This window comes from Nerophis lumbriciformis, linkage group LG17 (assembly GCF_033978685.3).
Source record: "Nerophis lumbriciformis linkage group LG17, RoL_Nlum_v2.1, whole genome shotgun sequence".
Taxonomy (NCBI): Eukaryota; Metazoa; Chordata; class Actinopteri; order Syngnathiformes; family Syngnathidae; genus Nerophis; species Nerophis lumbriciformis.
Window position 1 is genome coordinate 7,042,955 of NC_084564.2, and position 17,046 is coordinate 7,060,000.

At 39.1% G+C, this 17,046-nt stretch overlaps 5 protein-coding genes across 8 annotated transcripts in view; 4 read left to right on the forward strand and 1 right to left on the reverse strand.

Annotated features, from left to right (window-relative positions):
- cntn5 (contactin 5) overlaps positions 1–17,046 on the reverse strand; it is a 101,531-nt gene that overhangs the window by 74,848 nt on the left and 9,637 nt on the right. Inside the window, exon 3 of one of the 4 annotated variants that reach the window (XM_061972334.2) lies at positions 780–1,560. The exons of 2 other annotated variants lie outside the window; for them this stretch is intronic. The gene's annotated coding sequence lies outside the window, so the exon portion shown is untranslated. Of the gene's footprint in view, positions 1–779; positions 1,870–17,046 lie in introns of those variants that run through there. One more of the 4 variants, XM_061972335.2, reaches the window with a different exon arrangement.
- On the forward strand, positions 511–1,900 carry LOC133614411 (claudin-4-like). The gene has a single exon (XM_061972342.1). The coding sequence runs from the start codon at positions 810–812 to the stop codon at positions 1,479–1,481; it is 672 nt and encodes a 223-aa protein (XP_061828326.1). The 5' UTR covers positions 511–809; the 3' UTR covers positions 1,482–1,900.
- LOC133614410 (claudin-8-like) lies at positions 7,000–8,254 on the forward strand. Its single transcript, XM_061972340.1, has one exon. It carries the CDS (start codon positions 7,048–7,050, stop codon positions 7,960–7,962), a length of 915 nt encoding a protein of 304 aa, XP_061828324.1. The 5' UTR covers positions 7,000–7,047; the 3' UTR covers positions 7,963–8,254.
- On the forward strand, positions 13,984–15,459 carry LOC133614171 (claudin-4-like). The gene has a single exon (XM_061971990.1). It carries the CDS (start codon positions 14,023–14,025, stop codon positions 14,785–14,787), a length of 765 nt encoding a protein of 254 aa, XP_061827974.1. The 5' UTR covers positions 13,984–14,022; the 3' UTR covers positions 14,788–15,459.
- The window catches only part of LOC133614172 (claudin-8-like), a 1,817-nt gene continuing 1,437 nt past the window's right edge, over positions 16,667–17,046 (forward strand). Inside the window, exon 1 of the mRNA XM_061971991.1 lies at positions 16,667–17,046. This exon is cut by the window's right edge and continues 1,437 nt beyond it. Within this exon, the coding sequence (XP_061827975.1) occupies positions 16,774–17,046 (273 nt within the window). The 5' untranslated portion in view covers positions 16,667–16,773.

Sequence of the window (17,046 nt, forward strand, 5' to 3'; positions counted from 1 at the left end):
TCAATAAAATAAATTAAATTAATAATGAATAAATACATTTAGATTGAAATAAAAAACAATTAAAAAAATAAAATAGCTGACATTAAAAAATAAATTGATAACATAAAAAATGCAATATAAAATGAAAATACATTTAAATAAAAACATTTATGAAAAGGGGAATAGCTGACCAGAGAAAATAAATCAATAAAATTTAAAAATACATTAAAATTAAATAATATTAAAAAAAGGAAACAGCTGAAATAAAAAAAATTAAAAAAATTAAATCAAATGAAACAATAAAAATACATTGAAATAAAAAAGGAAATAGAAATAAAAAAATAAATAAAAACAAAGGAAGCGGCTGACATGTGACCAATGATTATTGCTAACGTCTTTGGAACGCACCTTGTTTGAAACACTAACGAGCGTCATCAATATTCCTCACAAACTTCCTGAAAGTGCGCGGCCATAACAGATCAGGACTGCTTTCAGCATCCAAGCAGGTTGGCTAACATGGCGCAGCATCAGGGGAAAGTGCACAGACTCATTTAGGTTATATTGGAGTATTTTTAGGTGACAAATTGTACTTCTTTCATCCTTCTGTGTGCACTTTTTTGTCTGTACAACACTTTGGCCGACCGAGGTTGTTTTCAAAAGTGCGATATAAATAAATCTAGTGAGGTGAAGCGGCCTCTGAGAAACCAGAATGATGACATAGCGAGCGTGGCGATATCATCAGCCGAGAAAAAAAAAAACCACACACACTGAAGAGTGGCTCTATTCGAAGACAGACGCACCCGAGGCGAGACCGCACCGCCGTTTGGAGCATGAGGGCGAAGCTGGAAATCCTGGCCATGGTTTTGGGCTTCTTGGGCCTGTTCGGCCTGGTGGCGGCCACTGCCATGCCCATGTGGAGGGTGTCGGCCTTTATCGGCGCCAACCTGATCGTGATGGAGGTGCTGTGGGAGGGCCTGTGGATGAACTGCTACAACCAGGCCGACATCAAGATGCAGTGCAAGGTCTACGACTCGCTGCTCATTCTGCCGCCCGAGCTGCAGGCTGCCCGCGGCCTCATGGTGGTCGCCGGCGTGCTGGTGGTCGTGGCCTTGTTCGTGGCCGGCTTCACCATGAAGAGGACCACGTGCTGCGAGGACCACCCGAGGGCCAAGAACGTCACCCTGGTCTTCGCCGCCAGCTTGTTCCTGCTGGCCTGCCTGCTTGCGCTCATCCCCGTGTGCTGGGTGGCGCACACCGTCATTCGGGACTTCTACAACCCCACGGTGATGGACTCGCGCAAGCGGGAGCTGGGGGCGTCGCTCTTCATCGGCTGGGCCACCTGCGGTCTCCTGCTGGCCGCCGGCGTGGTCTTCGTCCTCAGCTACCACAAGCGCAGGTCCAAGGAGTACCGGCCCTACGCGGGCCCCTACCTGGTGGGCGCCAGCAGCGTGCGCAGCGGGAGGGCGCCGTCCAGCTTCCACAAGGTTCATGAATACGTTTGACGTCTGCTTCCTGGTTCGTCTTTCTTCATATTCTTCTGCTGCGTTCATCTCTGAAATCCACCGACATTGGACTTGGTTTCTGGAATGATGATTGTGTGTATTTAAGGAAATCATTTTATCATTCACTTTGTTGTGCGGTTTTTGCTGACTCAGGTAACAAACTACTAACAGCAATGCAGTTCAACAATAATAACAACAACAATAAATACATCTGTGCATTCATATTAGAGTGAAGGCAGACTTTAAGATATGGATCAATACTCATCTTGTGAGAGGCCAGCAAACTTAAGTCTTTATGTATAAAATCAATCATTTTGATCAGGGGTTCTTAACCTTTTTTGACTCCGGGGCCAAACTTTTTCGACTAAAGAAGGGCCCACTACACAGAAACACACACACATATATATATATATATATATATATATATATATATATATATATATATATATATATATGGTAGCAGGACAACACTAATATACACGCATAAGTGTGTGTGTGTGTGTGTATATATGTATATATATGCGTATACGTGTGTGTGTATATATATATAATGATGTGTATATGTGTGTGTGTTTATGTACATATGAATGTGCATATGTTTGTGTGTGTGTGTGTGTATATATATATATACAAGTACAGTATATACACCTCACACATGTATGTGTATATATGTATGTATATATGTATCAATAATAATGTGTGTATATATATATATATATGGGGCGGCATGGCGTAGTGGGTAGAGCGGCCGTGCCAGAAACCTGAGGGTTGCAGGTTCGCTCCCCGCCTCTTAACATCCAAAAAACGCTGCCGTTGTGTCATTGAAAAGCTAGAAATACGCTATATAAATCTAATCCATTATTATTATTATTATATATGTGTTTGTATATATGTGCATATATGTTTTTGTGTGTATATATGTGTGTGTATGTATATACATACATACATACACACACACACACACACATTTATATATATATATATATATATATATATATATATATATATATATATATATATATATATATACAGTATATATACACGTATATTTGTGTATATATGTGTGTGTGTGTGTGTGTGTGTATATATATACATACACAGTATGCACATACACACATACATATACACACACAAACATATATGCACATTTTTTACATAATACACAAGTATATGCACACACACACAAATATACACATCTATACATACACAAATATGTATATAAGTGTTGTCCGATACCAATATTTTGGTACCAAAATGTATTTCGATACTTTTATAAGTAAAGGAGACCACAAAAAATGATTGGCTTTATTTTAAATCTTAGGGTACATGAAACATATGTTTATTATTGCAATTTAGTCCTTAAATAAAATAGTGAACATACCAGACAACTTGTCTTTTAGTAGTAAGTAAACAAACAAAGACTCCTAATTAGTCTGCTGATGTATGCAGTAACATATTGTGTCATTTATCTACCTATTATTTTGTACACATTATGAGGGACAAGTGGTAGAAAATGTATTATTAATCTACTTGTTCCATCCATCCATTTTCTACCGCTTAATCCCTTCGGGGTCGCGGGGGGCGCTATCTCTTTTAACATGTTCTATCTACACTTCTGTTGAACTGCCCGGTACTTTTTAAAAGGCGGTATAGTACCGAATATGATTAATTAGTATCGCGGTACTATACTAATACCGTACAAACCTAGTGTATATATAAACACATATACACGTACACAAATATATATGTATATATATATATATACACATAGTCAATAAAAATTAATGTGCAAATGAAAATACAGCTTCACCATTTTAGTCATAATTTTTGCGCTTAAAGGGGCTGTTTGCAACTTGCTCACAGTCACATTTTTCAAAGCAATAAATAAAACAAGAACAAGAACTAGCTTGTGCTTCCATTTGTGCATATTTGTGTTAAAACTGGCTATATTTTTCACAAATTCCTAAGTTTTTGTGATACATTGTTTTACCGGCACAAAGCACATACAAGCAGAAATGTTGTGGGGACAGAAGAGGGAGAATGGACGTGTTTTGGCTCGAAAATAAACGATAAAGTTGAAGCTATATACACTGACGCTTTACAAAGTGTGTTTGCAAACATAGCTAGCTAGTGGCTAACGTCCCTTTGCAGTGTTTTAGCGACTTATAAATCACTAACCCTCACCTCCATGGCGACAAATAAAGTATGTTTCTTCCAAGTACATTATCACTGGAGGACGAGGAATAGCTAAACATGCTTCACTACACACCGTAGGAGGATACAATAACTCAGCACTCCTGAATGTAAACAAATATCGACGATAGTCTGATTACATCAGTGTTTTTTTTATTATCACAAACTTTTTTAATTTCTTGTTTATTATGTATATTGGATCCATACCCAAATATCACCAAAACTAATGTAAAGTATCAAAGAAGAGCAGAATAAGTGATGATTACATTTTAACAGAAGTGTAGATAGAACATGTTCACACGGGAAGGAAGCAGATATTAACAGGAAATGAACAAGTAGATGAATAATGTTGACAAAATAAAATGACAATATGTTACTGCATACGTCAGCAGACTAATTAGGAGCCTTCATTCTTCTTTGACAGCAAAAGTTAACATAACATTTTATGTTTAAATAAAGCCAATCATGACATTTTTTAGCCCTTTATTTTGAAATGTATCGAAATGCATTCTGGTACAGCTACCCAAATTATTCCACATAATTGACAATATCATTTATAAAAATGAATCGACAAAGATTTGTTATTGTTGACGAGTCGCCAAATACAATGTTAAATGCCAGACCTCCAGGAATACTCTCCTTGACACTTTTATTCCTTTTTGCTAAATAAATTACGCTAAAAGTACTTTTTGCAATTGGTGCCATGTTTAAAGGACATCTTGCACTAAGTGTTGATTTATTTTTCACTGTGATTATATACTTTGTGTAATTAAAAACGTTGTTTCTCAGTAATCTGTGTTCATTTTTTAACATCCATCCATCCATCCATTTTCTACCGCTTATTCCCTTTGGGGTCGCGGGGGGCGCTGGAGCCTATCTCAATTTAACAATATTATATATATAATATATATGATATATAATAATATATAATGATAAGTATTTGCAGCTCGGGCTGGACGATTAAGGCAAAAATAATAATCACGATTATTCCGATTGATATTGTTATCACGATTAATGACACGGTTGTTAATTAATTTGAAAACATGAGTTTTTATTGTACCACTAAAACTCAATTTCAAATTAAGTTTGAAAAAAATATAATATATAAATTAGCAATGAAAAAAATCACAAGTAAACAGCACATTTAAATAACAATCAACACATTTAAATAACAAAAGCAATATAAAAAAAACTATAAAATTCAGTTTTTCCGTTTTGTTTTTCCATTCAGTTTTACACTTATTTTACCACCATAGAGTGTGCTTTGTGTGTCAAATAAAATGTTTAATAAAATGCAAAAATCCTCACATTTATTGGTGTAATACATCTTTAAACGTACTTGAGTGTTTTAGGTGAAAGCATAATAATTGTGTAATTGTATCAATAAGTGCTTTAAGTACATTATCCATGTGTAAGGAAAATTTTCTGAAACCTTTATTTTGTTAGCAAAGTCAGACTGTTTGTGGCGTACAGCGCTATTATTGTGAAGGGGTGGAAGTGCTCTGTTGTTCTCAGCTTGACAACAAAAGAGGCGACTCACTTAAAGCTGTAAAAAAAAAGAAAGAGTGCCTCTCAAGTTGTGACCACGTTTGTACATTGATGTTACATAAATGATGTCGTTCACAACAACACAACAGATGAGATGTGTTGTGTGTGTATGATTGTTTGTACATTGATGTTACATAAATGATGTCGTTCACAACAACACAACAGATGAGATGTGTTGTGTGTGTATGATTGTTGGTACATTGATGTTACATAAATTATGTTGTTCACAACAACACAAGAGATGAGATGTGTTGTGTGTGTATGATTGTTTGTACATTGATGTGACATGAATGATGTCGTTCACAACAACACAACAGATGAGATGTGTTGTGTGTATGATTGTTTACACTAAAGATGCTATCACACTATTGCCTCTCGTCACCTCACTTGATGATTTCAAGTTTTTTTGTAATCTTTTATGTTTTTTATTATTTTTTGAGCAATGAGTTAAAAAAATCCCTGCTAAAATTCAGGTTGTTTTACCTTAAATCAGGGGTCCTCAAACTTTTTGACCCGGGGGGCCGCATTGGGTTAAAAAAAAATGTGGCCAGAGGCCGGGCCATCCATCCATCTGATAATTAAGAAAAAATAAAGAAAACATTTTTTTTTTTTAATTCGGGACTACCCGCGGGCCATATTTTGAACGCTGGCGGGCCGTTTCTGGCCCGTGGGTAGTCCCAAGTAAAAAAAAAAAAAATTTAATTTATATTTTCTTAATTAGTATTATATATATATATATATATATATGTATATATATATATATATATATATATATATATATATATATATATATATATATATGACTTCCGCCCAAAGCAGCTGAGGTAGGCTCCAGCACCCCCCGTGACCCTGAACGGGACAAGCGGTAGAAAATGGAGATTTTATATATATATATATATATATATATATATATATATATATATATATATATATATGTGTTAAATATATATATATATATATATATATATATATATATACACATATATATATATATATATATATATATATATATATATATATATATATATATTTATTTATTTATTTATTTATTTATTTATTTTTTGCGACCCCAAAAGGGACAAGCGGTAGAAAATGGATGGATTGATGTTTCATGCCCTTTTTCTGAAAGAAAACTTTGTTTTCTATATTGGAAAAATAAAATATGCAATATTTTCTCCCTAAGCAGCTGAGATAGGCTCAAGCACCCCCCGTGACCCAAGACAAGCAGTAGACAAGCAGTAGAAAAAAAATATATAAATATATATATATATTTTTTTTTCTCTTTTTTTTGCGACCCCAAAAGGGACAAGCTGTAAAAAATGGATGGATTGATGTTTCATGCCCTTTTTCTGAAAGAAAACTTTGTTTTCTATATTGGAAAAATAAAATATGCAATATTTTCTCCCAAAAATATTCCAAAGTGGAATATATATTGGAGCCTTAAATATTTCAATAATTCATAACAACGCTGATTCATTATTATTTTTTGGAGAAATGACAGTTTTAAAGAAAACAACTTTGTGTTGTTGAGTCAACATTGCAACTTTTTCACCTTTTTGCTCTTTTAATTCCACTTTTGCTTTTTGTTACAGTCTTTTTCCGACGCGTTAAAAAATGATCTGGCCCCTGGGCCGCACTTTGGACACATGTGTTCTGGTTGATTGAAGTCTTTGGTTTTGTTCAAAGAAGGTGCTCAGACGGTCGGGGCGGTTCAACCGGTTCGACGAGCGTCCCACATCGTTAGCATTTTTGTGGGTGTATAACTTACTGAACTCGCTGGGCTCCTCAGATTTGAGAAAGTTCTGCCAGTGTGCTTGTTGGCACGATGGCCTCCTACACGGCTTACAGCGGCTACACCAAGCCACCGCCGCTCTCCTACACGGGCTCCTACTACAACTATGAGCAGAAGCGGCCCCAGACGGCGTACACAGACTACCAGGACTACCAGGACTCGCTGTACGAGGAGAAGAAGATCATCGAGATGCGGAAGAAGAAGTACGCCTTCTGCTGTGAGGTGGTGGCTCTGATCATCGGCTTCATCGGACTGATCGGCGTGGCGGCCGTGACGGGTCTTCCCATGTGGCGGGTGACGGCTTTCATTGAGGAGAACATCATCGTCATGGAGACCCGCTGGGAAGGACTGTGGATGAACTGCTTCCGACAGGCCAACATCCGGATGCAGTGTAAGGTCTACGACTCGCTGCTTTTCCTGCCGCCCGACCTGCAGGCGGCCCGCGGACTCATGTGCGCGGCGGTGGCTCTGACCGTCTTCGCCCTGGTTACCTCGGCGGTGGGGATGAAGTGCACCAAGGTGGTGGACCACCGCGCCCGCACCAAGCACATTGTTTTGGTGGCCGGGGGGTCCCTCTTCCTGCTGGCCTGCATCACCACGCTGATCCCCGTGTCCTGGACGGGCCACCGCATCATCCAGGAGTTCTACGACCCCCTGCTCATCGACGCCCAGCGGCGGGAGCTCGGCGAGGCTCTCTACATCGGCTGGGTGACCTCGGCCTTGCTTTTCGCCGCCGGAGTGATCCTGCTGTGCCGCCACGCCCCACGCACCCAGGAGCCCGACCAGAGGGTGATATACAACCCCAGCTCGTACCCCTACCAGCCCGGTTCCACCTACCAGCCGTACACCTACCAGCCACCTTACACCTACCAGCCGTCCTACACCTACCAGCCCGCCTACTCTGCACCCCCGCCAGGGTCTGTGGCCTACACACCCGTCCAGTACTAGTGAAGGATGGTTCTTTGGTCTATGCTTGCCAAAATAGCTGGCACAACGGTTTCAATTGAAAAGGCTGAGTCTTGCATGACTTCCTCAGAGAAGATGTCGAGTATTGTCGCACCTGGGATTTATGGAACTGTTGAGTTTCTCAGGAAAGTTTTTACGCCGCCATGACAGAACTTTGACTCGACTATCGCGGACACAGGCTCTGTTGTGGTTTTCAGAGAACTCCAGATGATTTCTGACTTGTAAATACTTGATTTCAAAAACCACCACAAGGGTCAATAAATGGTACAGTTGACTAAGAGTCTGTTGATTCTGTTTTGGGGGTTTGTTGGTTGAAGTTGATTTCAGTCTCATCATGATACATTGCATATTTTCTACTTCCCGGTACGACTCCCGAGAGAAACTTGTTATCTTCTTTGTTTCCAGCCGCTATGTGGCTAGACTGGCTGAACCAGAACATGACGCAGGTCCACCCACTAAGCTAAACTGCTAGCGGAAGTCTTGAGTTTTGACACAAACAGAAGCCTGTGAAAAGGATGTGGACTGCACAACGGAGCTGGAACCTATCCCCAGATGACTTCCAGCAAAAAGCGGTCCAGTTGGAAGTGGACCTCCAGCGTTCCCTGCAGTGAAAACACAGACGTCTGCTGCAGACCAAAACTGATCAACTCAAATCCTGCCGACTCTTAACCGCGTGAAGACAACTTAATATTTATGGAGTATGTTATTCAAACAAACTTAATATAATAGTGTGCAAACTGTTTCCAAAAGCATGCAGGGACCATTTTGATACTTTTCATTCTCAAAACCAATACAATATATTGATTTTTGTCTTTACCTTTAGGGCTCACCCTCAAGTTTGGGTCCAACAATATAAGGTAAAAAAATGTATAAATTATGTTTTATGCCTTTTTGGTCAAAGACACCCCAGTTTTTTTTATTGCAAACACAAAAAACATGCAATATTTCCCCCACAAAATATTTCAAAGTGTAATATTTGATGGGAAGCTTTAAATAGGTTAAATAATTCATAACATTGATTTTGATTCATTATTATTTTCAAGCAACGACAGTTTTAACATTCTTGGGGATCCAAAATGGTCCCTCTCAAAGTGTTAAAAAGATATTGATTTTTTTACTTTCAACAATAAACTCTCTAGATCAGGGGTGTCGGGTTTTTTTCGGCCCGCGGGATAAGTTTGCTAAGTATAAAAATGATCCGCAAAATTTTTGAATGAAAGAACCTGCTGTTCTAAATGTGTCCACTAGATGTCGCAATAGCAATTCTTTGTATCTTTGTAGATGATGCTACATATGTACATAAAAAAAATATATATATATCCATCCATCCATTTTCTACCGCTTATTCCCTTTTGGGGTCGCGGGGGGCGCTGGAGCCTATCTCAGCTACAATCGGGCGGAAGGCGGGGTACACCCTGGACAAGTCGCCACCTCATCGCAGGGCCAACACAGATAGACAGACAACATTCACACTCACATCCACACACTAGGGCCAATTTAGTGTTGCCAATCAACCTATCCCCAGGTGCATGTCTTTGGAGGTGGGAGGAAGCCGGAGTACCCGGAGGGAACCCACGCAGTCACGGGGAGAACATGCAAACTCCACACAGAAAGATCCCGAGCCCGGGATTGAACCCAAGACTACTCAGGACCTTCGTATTGTGAGGCAGATGCACTAACCCCTCTGCCACCGTGAAGCCCATATATATATATATATATATATATATATATATATATATATATATATATTTGTATTTTTTGTATTTTCTTATATTCATTTTATTTTATTTTTATTTATTTATTTTATTTTTTTAATTTGTTTTATGCCCTTTTTGTCATAGACAACTTGCAATATTTTCAGAAATAATATTTTAAAGTGTAATATTTGATGTGAAGTAATTGGAGCCTTGAACAAGTCAATAATTCATAACATTGATTTTGATTCCTTAATATTTAGATACGTTAAACAACAAATTCTCAGGGATCCGAAAGGGCCCCACTCATAAAAGTGTTAAAATTAAGTCATACATTTTAATTTTTTAATTTTTTTTTGTATTTTATTTTTTGTTTGTTTTATGCTCTTTTTGTCATAGAAATATTTTGTTTTTATTGCAAACACACAAAATATACAATACTTCAGAGTGGAATATTTGATGTTAAGTGATTGGAGCCTTAAAAAGGTGAATAATTCATAACATTGATTTTGATGCATTATTTTATTTTTTTTTATAGCAACTACAGCTTTATAATTTTTGCGGATCTAAAATAGTCCAATTCATAAAAGGGTTAAAAATATATATTTTTACTTTCAACACTTAACTCTCTAGATCAACTTCAAATCTATCCGTCGATTAGAAGTTTTTATTATTTAATGTTTTTTTTTGTGTGTTTTTTTTGTGTTTTATGCCTTTTTTGTCAAAGAAAACTTGTTTTTAATTGCAAACTAAATATGCAGTATTTTACGGGGTAATATTAGATGTGAAGTAATTGGTCAATAATTCACAACATTGATTTTGATTCCTTAATATTTAGATAAGTGGGGGAAAAAATACCTAAACACCCTGCACAGCAGCTTTGAGTTATTAGTGTCAACATTGTAACTTTTGCTCGTTATATTTCACTTGTATGCTCTTTTATTCCACTTTATTATGTATTTTTGTAATAGTGTTTTTAAGAAAACGTTAACAAATTTTCAATAAAGTTATCAACATTTTTCTTCCTTGTATTTTGTAAACACTTTTAGTCAAAACAGTTTCTTTAACTGAATCAAATTAGTTCATTGTTTGATTTATTTGCCTAAAGTAGCAGCAGAATGGACAAACAAGTTGACTTTTTATGTTTAATATAAATGTTTCATTGAATCCATTTAACCGGGGGTGTTCAAACTACGGCCCGTGGGTCAAATGAGGCCCGCCAGCGTCTTCAATTTGGCCCGCGAGACGTTATGAGTTCAACAAAGCATCACACCGCGGATTGCTTTCATATTAATCCTAAATACCAGGCAGTCTCTAAATGCTAAAAATTTGTAGACAATGTGAGTAAATAAGATGTATGACCCTTGAAAGTACATTGAAATAATAGCACAGCATTTACTTATATGACACAATCCATACAACCTTCCCTAGTCATGGTGGAGAAAAAATTGCAACTACCAAAGATTACACACATATATAGTTACTTTAAATGCAGTCGGCTTTCGGCCGCCAAGTCAAGAAATGTAGGCACCCCTACATTAAACCATATACAATTGTATTTACAATCCGTTAAGTATGTAAAAACACAGTCTAAACATCACGAAATGCCACAAATTCAGTCGGCCATTTTGAATATTCCAATCCGAATATCTTCGGCAATTTCCGTAGATTCTACGTCACTGTAGTAACGCTTCTGCACTCTGACCATATTATTTGTTGAGTCATACTGGAAATACGCACAAATTGGAAAGAGATGTGCTGTTTATCATTCACAATCCTTATGTAAGACAAGAACACGTGTGTTTTTATTTGTTTATGCGTTCTAAATCATCTAAAAACATCCAGAAAGCGCCAACAATACTTCATTTACATGTCGTGACCTGAAAATGAACCAAATATGAGTGATATTGTTATTATAAGCGCTTACGCAGATGGACTATTTTAGCGGCGCATTGATAGCCGTGAGCTAATGCTAGTTTACGCTGCTATTGTTGACACACTATAAACTAGCGGCGGCTTCTGCTTGGTCTCAAACTTGCTAAAAGTAACATTTGTCACCTGCCAGGCTGGTCCACTTTCATATCCCCCAAGGTGGCAAAAAAGACACTCATTACAGGAACTATTTTTAACCCTTCATGACGATCGCGATTGAATCTTCATCTAAACGGAATTATGAGAACGTCCTGTAAGTCGACATCCAACATCACAAATATTACCGTGTTTGTTTTATTTGGATTAATTATAGTTAGTTTGTATGTTTAGCACCTAGCAATGCTGCTAATGCTATAGTGTCACAATAAAGTAGTACTCGGCTTCTAAAACTTGTGGACCATCCTCTTTGTATTCGGCCTCAAAAAATATAAGTTTGTCCCAAAGTAATCATTGTTGTCTCTCACAGTCTGCTTGATTAGCAGTTGTTGTCAGAGGTGGGTAGTAACGCGCTACATTTACTCCGTTACATCTACTTGAGTAACTTTTGGGATAAATTGTACTTCTAAGAGTAGTTTTAATGCAACATACTTTTACTTTTACTTGAGTATATTTATAGAGAAGAAACGCTACTTTTACTCCGCTACTTTTATCTACATTCAGCTCGCTACTCGCTACTAATTTTTATCGATCTGTTAATGCACGCTTTGTTTGTTTTGGTCTGTCATAGTGCCTGCGTTTCAACAAATACAGTCACTGGTGACGTTCACTCCGTTCCACCAATCAGATGCAGTCACTGGTGACGTTGGACCAATCAAACAGAGCCAGGCGGTCACATGACCTGACTTAAACAAGTTGAAAAACTTATTCGGGTGTTACCATTTAGTGGTCAATTGTACGGAATATATACTGTACTGTGCAATCTACTAATAAAAGTTTCAATCAATCAATCAAAAGTGTGAAGGAAAAAAGACCCTTTTTTATTTCAATCGTACATCCTGTCAAAAGCCTAAAGACTGACTGCACAGTTCCTGTCTTCACAATAAAAGTGCCGCTCCATCGTGCCTGCGCTTTCAAAACAAGAGTCTCCGAAAGCCTGCGCAAACAAGCTAGCAAGCTACGGAGTTTGCCGCCAATGTATTTCTTGTAAAGTGTATAAAAACGAATATGGAAGCTGGACAAATAAGGTGCCAAAAACCAACCACTTTCATGTGGTATTAGACAGGAAGGAGGAACTTTTTTTCTCCTCCATTTGAAAACGTGGACGCTATCAGCACTACTGTCTGATTACAATCAATGCAAGTCATCAGAATCAGGTAATACACCAACTTATATTCTTGTCTTCATGAAAGAAAGGAATCTATATGTGTTAAACATGCATGTATATTCATTAAAACACCTTTAACATGTAAACAAAAACGGCAAAATAAATAAATATAAATTATATACTGTATATATATATATATGTGTGTGTATATATATGTATATGTATATATATATATATATATATATATATATATATATATATATATATATATATATATATATATATATGATATGTGTGTGTATGTTACTCATCAGTTACTCAGTACCGTACTTGAGTAGTTTTTTCACAACATACTTTTTACTTTTACTCAAGTAAATATTTGGGTGACTACTCCTTACTTTTACTTGAGTAATAAATCTCTAAAGTAACAGTACTCTTACTTGAGTACAATTTCTGGCTACTCTACCCACCTCTGGTTGTTGTTGATGGGGAAGTGATCTGGTGTTTCTCCTCCACGTCACACCATCAAAATGACTTGGGAATCTCTGTGAGATTGATACTATTTTGATCATATCTATTTACTCGCAAACTTTGGAAGTCTTTGTGTCATAAATCAGATATATATGATACTAGCTTCAATATAGAAGCAACTTGTTCTTCCACTCTACTGGCACTTTAATCCATTCCATAATTTAATTGCACACTACTACTAATGGTTTTAAGTGTTGTGAGTGCATACAGGTCATGTTATGTTGTGCATTCCTGGGGAGCAGGTTATTGTTTGCTTTGTGCATCATTTTAGCTGTTTGCAATTTCTACGTTTTTGGCTTCACAAAATAAAGGATTTGAGTGTTCTCCATATTTTTTTGTAACGCGGTTGGTGAATAAAGTGTACTTTCCCCATATTTCTACTGTCTCATATACAAGCACCTTTGTAAAAAAAAAAAGCTTATGTGAGGATGTAAATTGAGACCTGCGGTTCCTGTTCGCGGCACAAAGAAAAAAGTGGCCTGAGGGGAATTGGTCTCCTAGCAACGGGTGGCTATTCCCACCCCTCCGTGTACACAGAAAAGGTGAACACCTCCCTCTCCGCTGGGATGCGACTACCTCCCGCCAGGACTGCCGCTTGCCACAGCCTCCGCGTAGAAAGGGATGGCCAACTCCGCGCTGGAGCTGCTGGGTTTTCTCGTGACCCTGATCGGGCTGATCGGCGTGGCGGCGAGCACCGGCATGCCGATGTGGCGAGTCACAGCCTTCATCGGAGAGAACATCATCGTATTCGAGACCCGCTACGAGGGTCTGTGGATGAACTGCTTCAAACAGGCCGACATCAGGATGCAGTGTAAGGTCTACGACTCTCTCCTGGCCTTGCCCCCCGACCTCCAGGCGGCACGGGGTCTCATGTGCTGCGCTCTGGCTCTCGGCGGTCTGGGTGTGCTGGTGAGCCTGTTGGGGCTGCAGTGCACGTCGTGCATTCAAAACGACCGAGCAAAGCGGCTGGTGCTCATCATCGCCGGAGCCATGGTCATCTTGTCGTGCATCTGCGTCCTCATCCCCGTGTCCTGGACGGGGCACGTCATCATCCGGGACTTCTACAACCCCTTACTGCTCGACGCCCAGCGCCGGGAGCTGGGGGAGGCCCTCTACATCGGCTGGGTGGCCGGGGCCTTTCTCTTTGCCGGTGGATGCTTGTTCACTTGCTGCAATTTACAGGCGGAGGAGCAAGATCCGAGGAAGTACGTCTACTCCAGGAACTCCGATTACACGGCGTACCCTCCGCAGCCCATCCAGACCCTACAACCTCAACAGCTGGTGCTGCTTCCCCAAGCCCAGCCGGTCCTGTCCAGACATCCATCCACCAACTACAGTTACCAGTCCAGGTACCCGTCTGTACGCAGTGGAGTGGCTTATCTTTAAACACTGACTGAGGCCATGACTGGGAGTGGGGCCGATCAGAAGACCTCACTAAAGGTTGCGTGACAGCGTCGACAGAAACTAAACAATACCATCTTTGTCAAGTCTTGGGACCAATCAGATCCCAAGTGTCCAGTGAGGATAAAAAATGTATATCAGAATCCCAATCATCTCATTGCACTTGGTAGAATGTGTTCTTTCTTCAATGGCAGAAACAAGAAAACGCTAACATAACCGACAGTGGTCTTTGATGTTATGGCTAGTTGTTGTTCAAAAATATGATTGTTTCTAGTTGTTTAAACATTTCACGGTTTTGAAGGAGCTGATATGCAGAAGTTGGACGGGAAGCCATGAGATGGCTGCTGTTTGTTGAAGGTGTGGATGCTTCTCTTTGTTTGCGAAGAGGGTAGTCCCTTTGGCCGCCTACCAAAGCGTGATCACATGACCAGAAGCTGTTTTGAATAGAGATACAAAGAGCTTTAAGTCCAACACCTGTAGGCCGCACTCCCATTGTCCGCTATCTATGAGAGAAAGCAACTTTTGCTATGTAGATTTTTATCTTTTTGCCACTTAATCTGGAGCAAATAATAATTAGAATGCTCCTAAAACAATTCTCCTTGTATTTTTATACTAGAAACTATCAACTCTATTAATGTGAAATAAAGTTATGTCTGTTTGTTTCATCTATGTCTGCCTGTACTTGTATTGTATTTACACTGTCAGAAATAAAGTCAGTGGCTTTTACCGCAAAATTTGGGCAGCTCAGTCGCCAGAATTTTACAGGAAAAACAATAGCGGTACGTTTTTTTCCATTTACAATAATGCTCTGTAAAAACATGACCGTAGACTTAAAAAACAATTTACAGTAAGGTGGTGTAAAACCACAGCGTATTTTATGGTACAAATTCTCGTGAATGAGCTGACAGCTTTGTTTTTTTTCTACAAAATCTAGATTTGGTTTTACAGTGTATAAATATTGATATTAATTAGGGCTGAGGAATTTGTGAAACAGAAACAATACAAAAATAATGTCATTGTAAGTTAATAATACCAACACAGACACTCGTAAACGTTTTAGCATATTAGCTAATGCAAACGACGCTAGCTTGATTACATTACGATAGCACGTACAAATATTTCGGTCACAACCCAAAGCTCATGGCCTTAAGTGAGATTTTAATTATGCACGCAAATAATTTTGTGTGGTTAACCGCGATTAATCAAAATGCAAAAGTGTAACTAATCTGAATATAGGCCAGTAAAGTGAGCCAATAGTCCAACATCTGATTGATGAAATCATAATGGTGTGCTTTGGTATCTTTACTTTTGCTGGAAAGTTATGTAATCGTTGCTGTTGATTTGACAATTTAATTAGTTACAAGCAGCTTATCGTGGAACTTTCTGTCTGAACTGAGATAAGGAACAACTACTTGGATTTTGGGGCGGATCCGGATCATTTCTACTAGGTTACCTTATGTTTCCGCCTATGTGTATGCTAGCGGCCCTGCTGAGCCAAAGATAGCAAAGACAGACAATAGTTTTTCTTCATTACACTACTGCTAGCCTAAAATGTTACGGCCGGTTTAACTTTTAGGAAAAGCCAGAAATGGGATAAGAAACAAGTGATTACATTTTGGGGCAGATCCAGGTTCAGGATTTTCTTTACTAATAGGAGATAGGGCTTGTTGGAGTTCTATGCTCTCCAAGTGCTCTTGTCATACAAGTTATCAAACCAGTTTCTAGCCAGACCAACCATAAACACAAAATAAGCAATTCTTCGTACCCTCATCTTCTCTCTGAACCAACCAAAGCCTCCAAAGCTACTTTCCCACAACAAACCTTGCTGTACTGTCCACAAACGCATCATTTGAGCCTGCCGCAAGTTGCTGAAAGGTTTTCTTCCTCCAAGATGGCCTCAAGCAACGGGAATTAGTTGACTTGCTGTCCCGCATTTTGGATCAGAACACCTGGATTATAATCTTCTGAACGATGGTTGAAGGAATTCCCGAGATAGCCGCCATGTGCATTGGTCTGGTGGGGCTGATCGGCGCGGCCGCCACCACCGGCATGCCCATGTGGAAGGTAACGGCGTTCATCGGGGAGAACATCATCGTCATGGAGACCCGCTGGGAAGGCCTGTGGATGAACTGCTACCGCCAGGCGAACATAAGGATGCAGTGTAAGGTGTACGACTCGCTCCTGTTCCTGCCTGCCGAGCTCCAGGCCGCCAGGGGTCTCATGTGCTGCTCGGTGGCCTTGTCC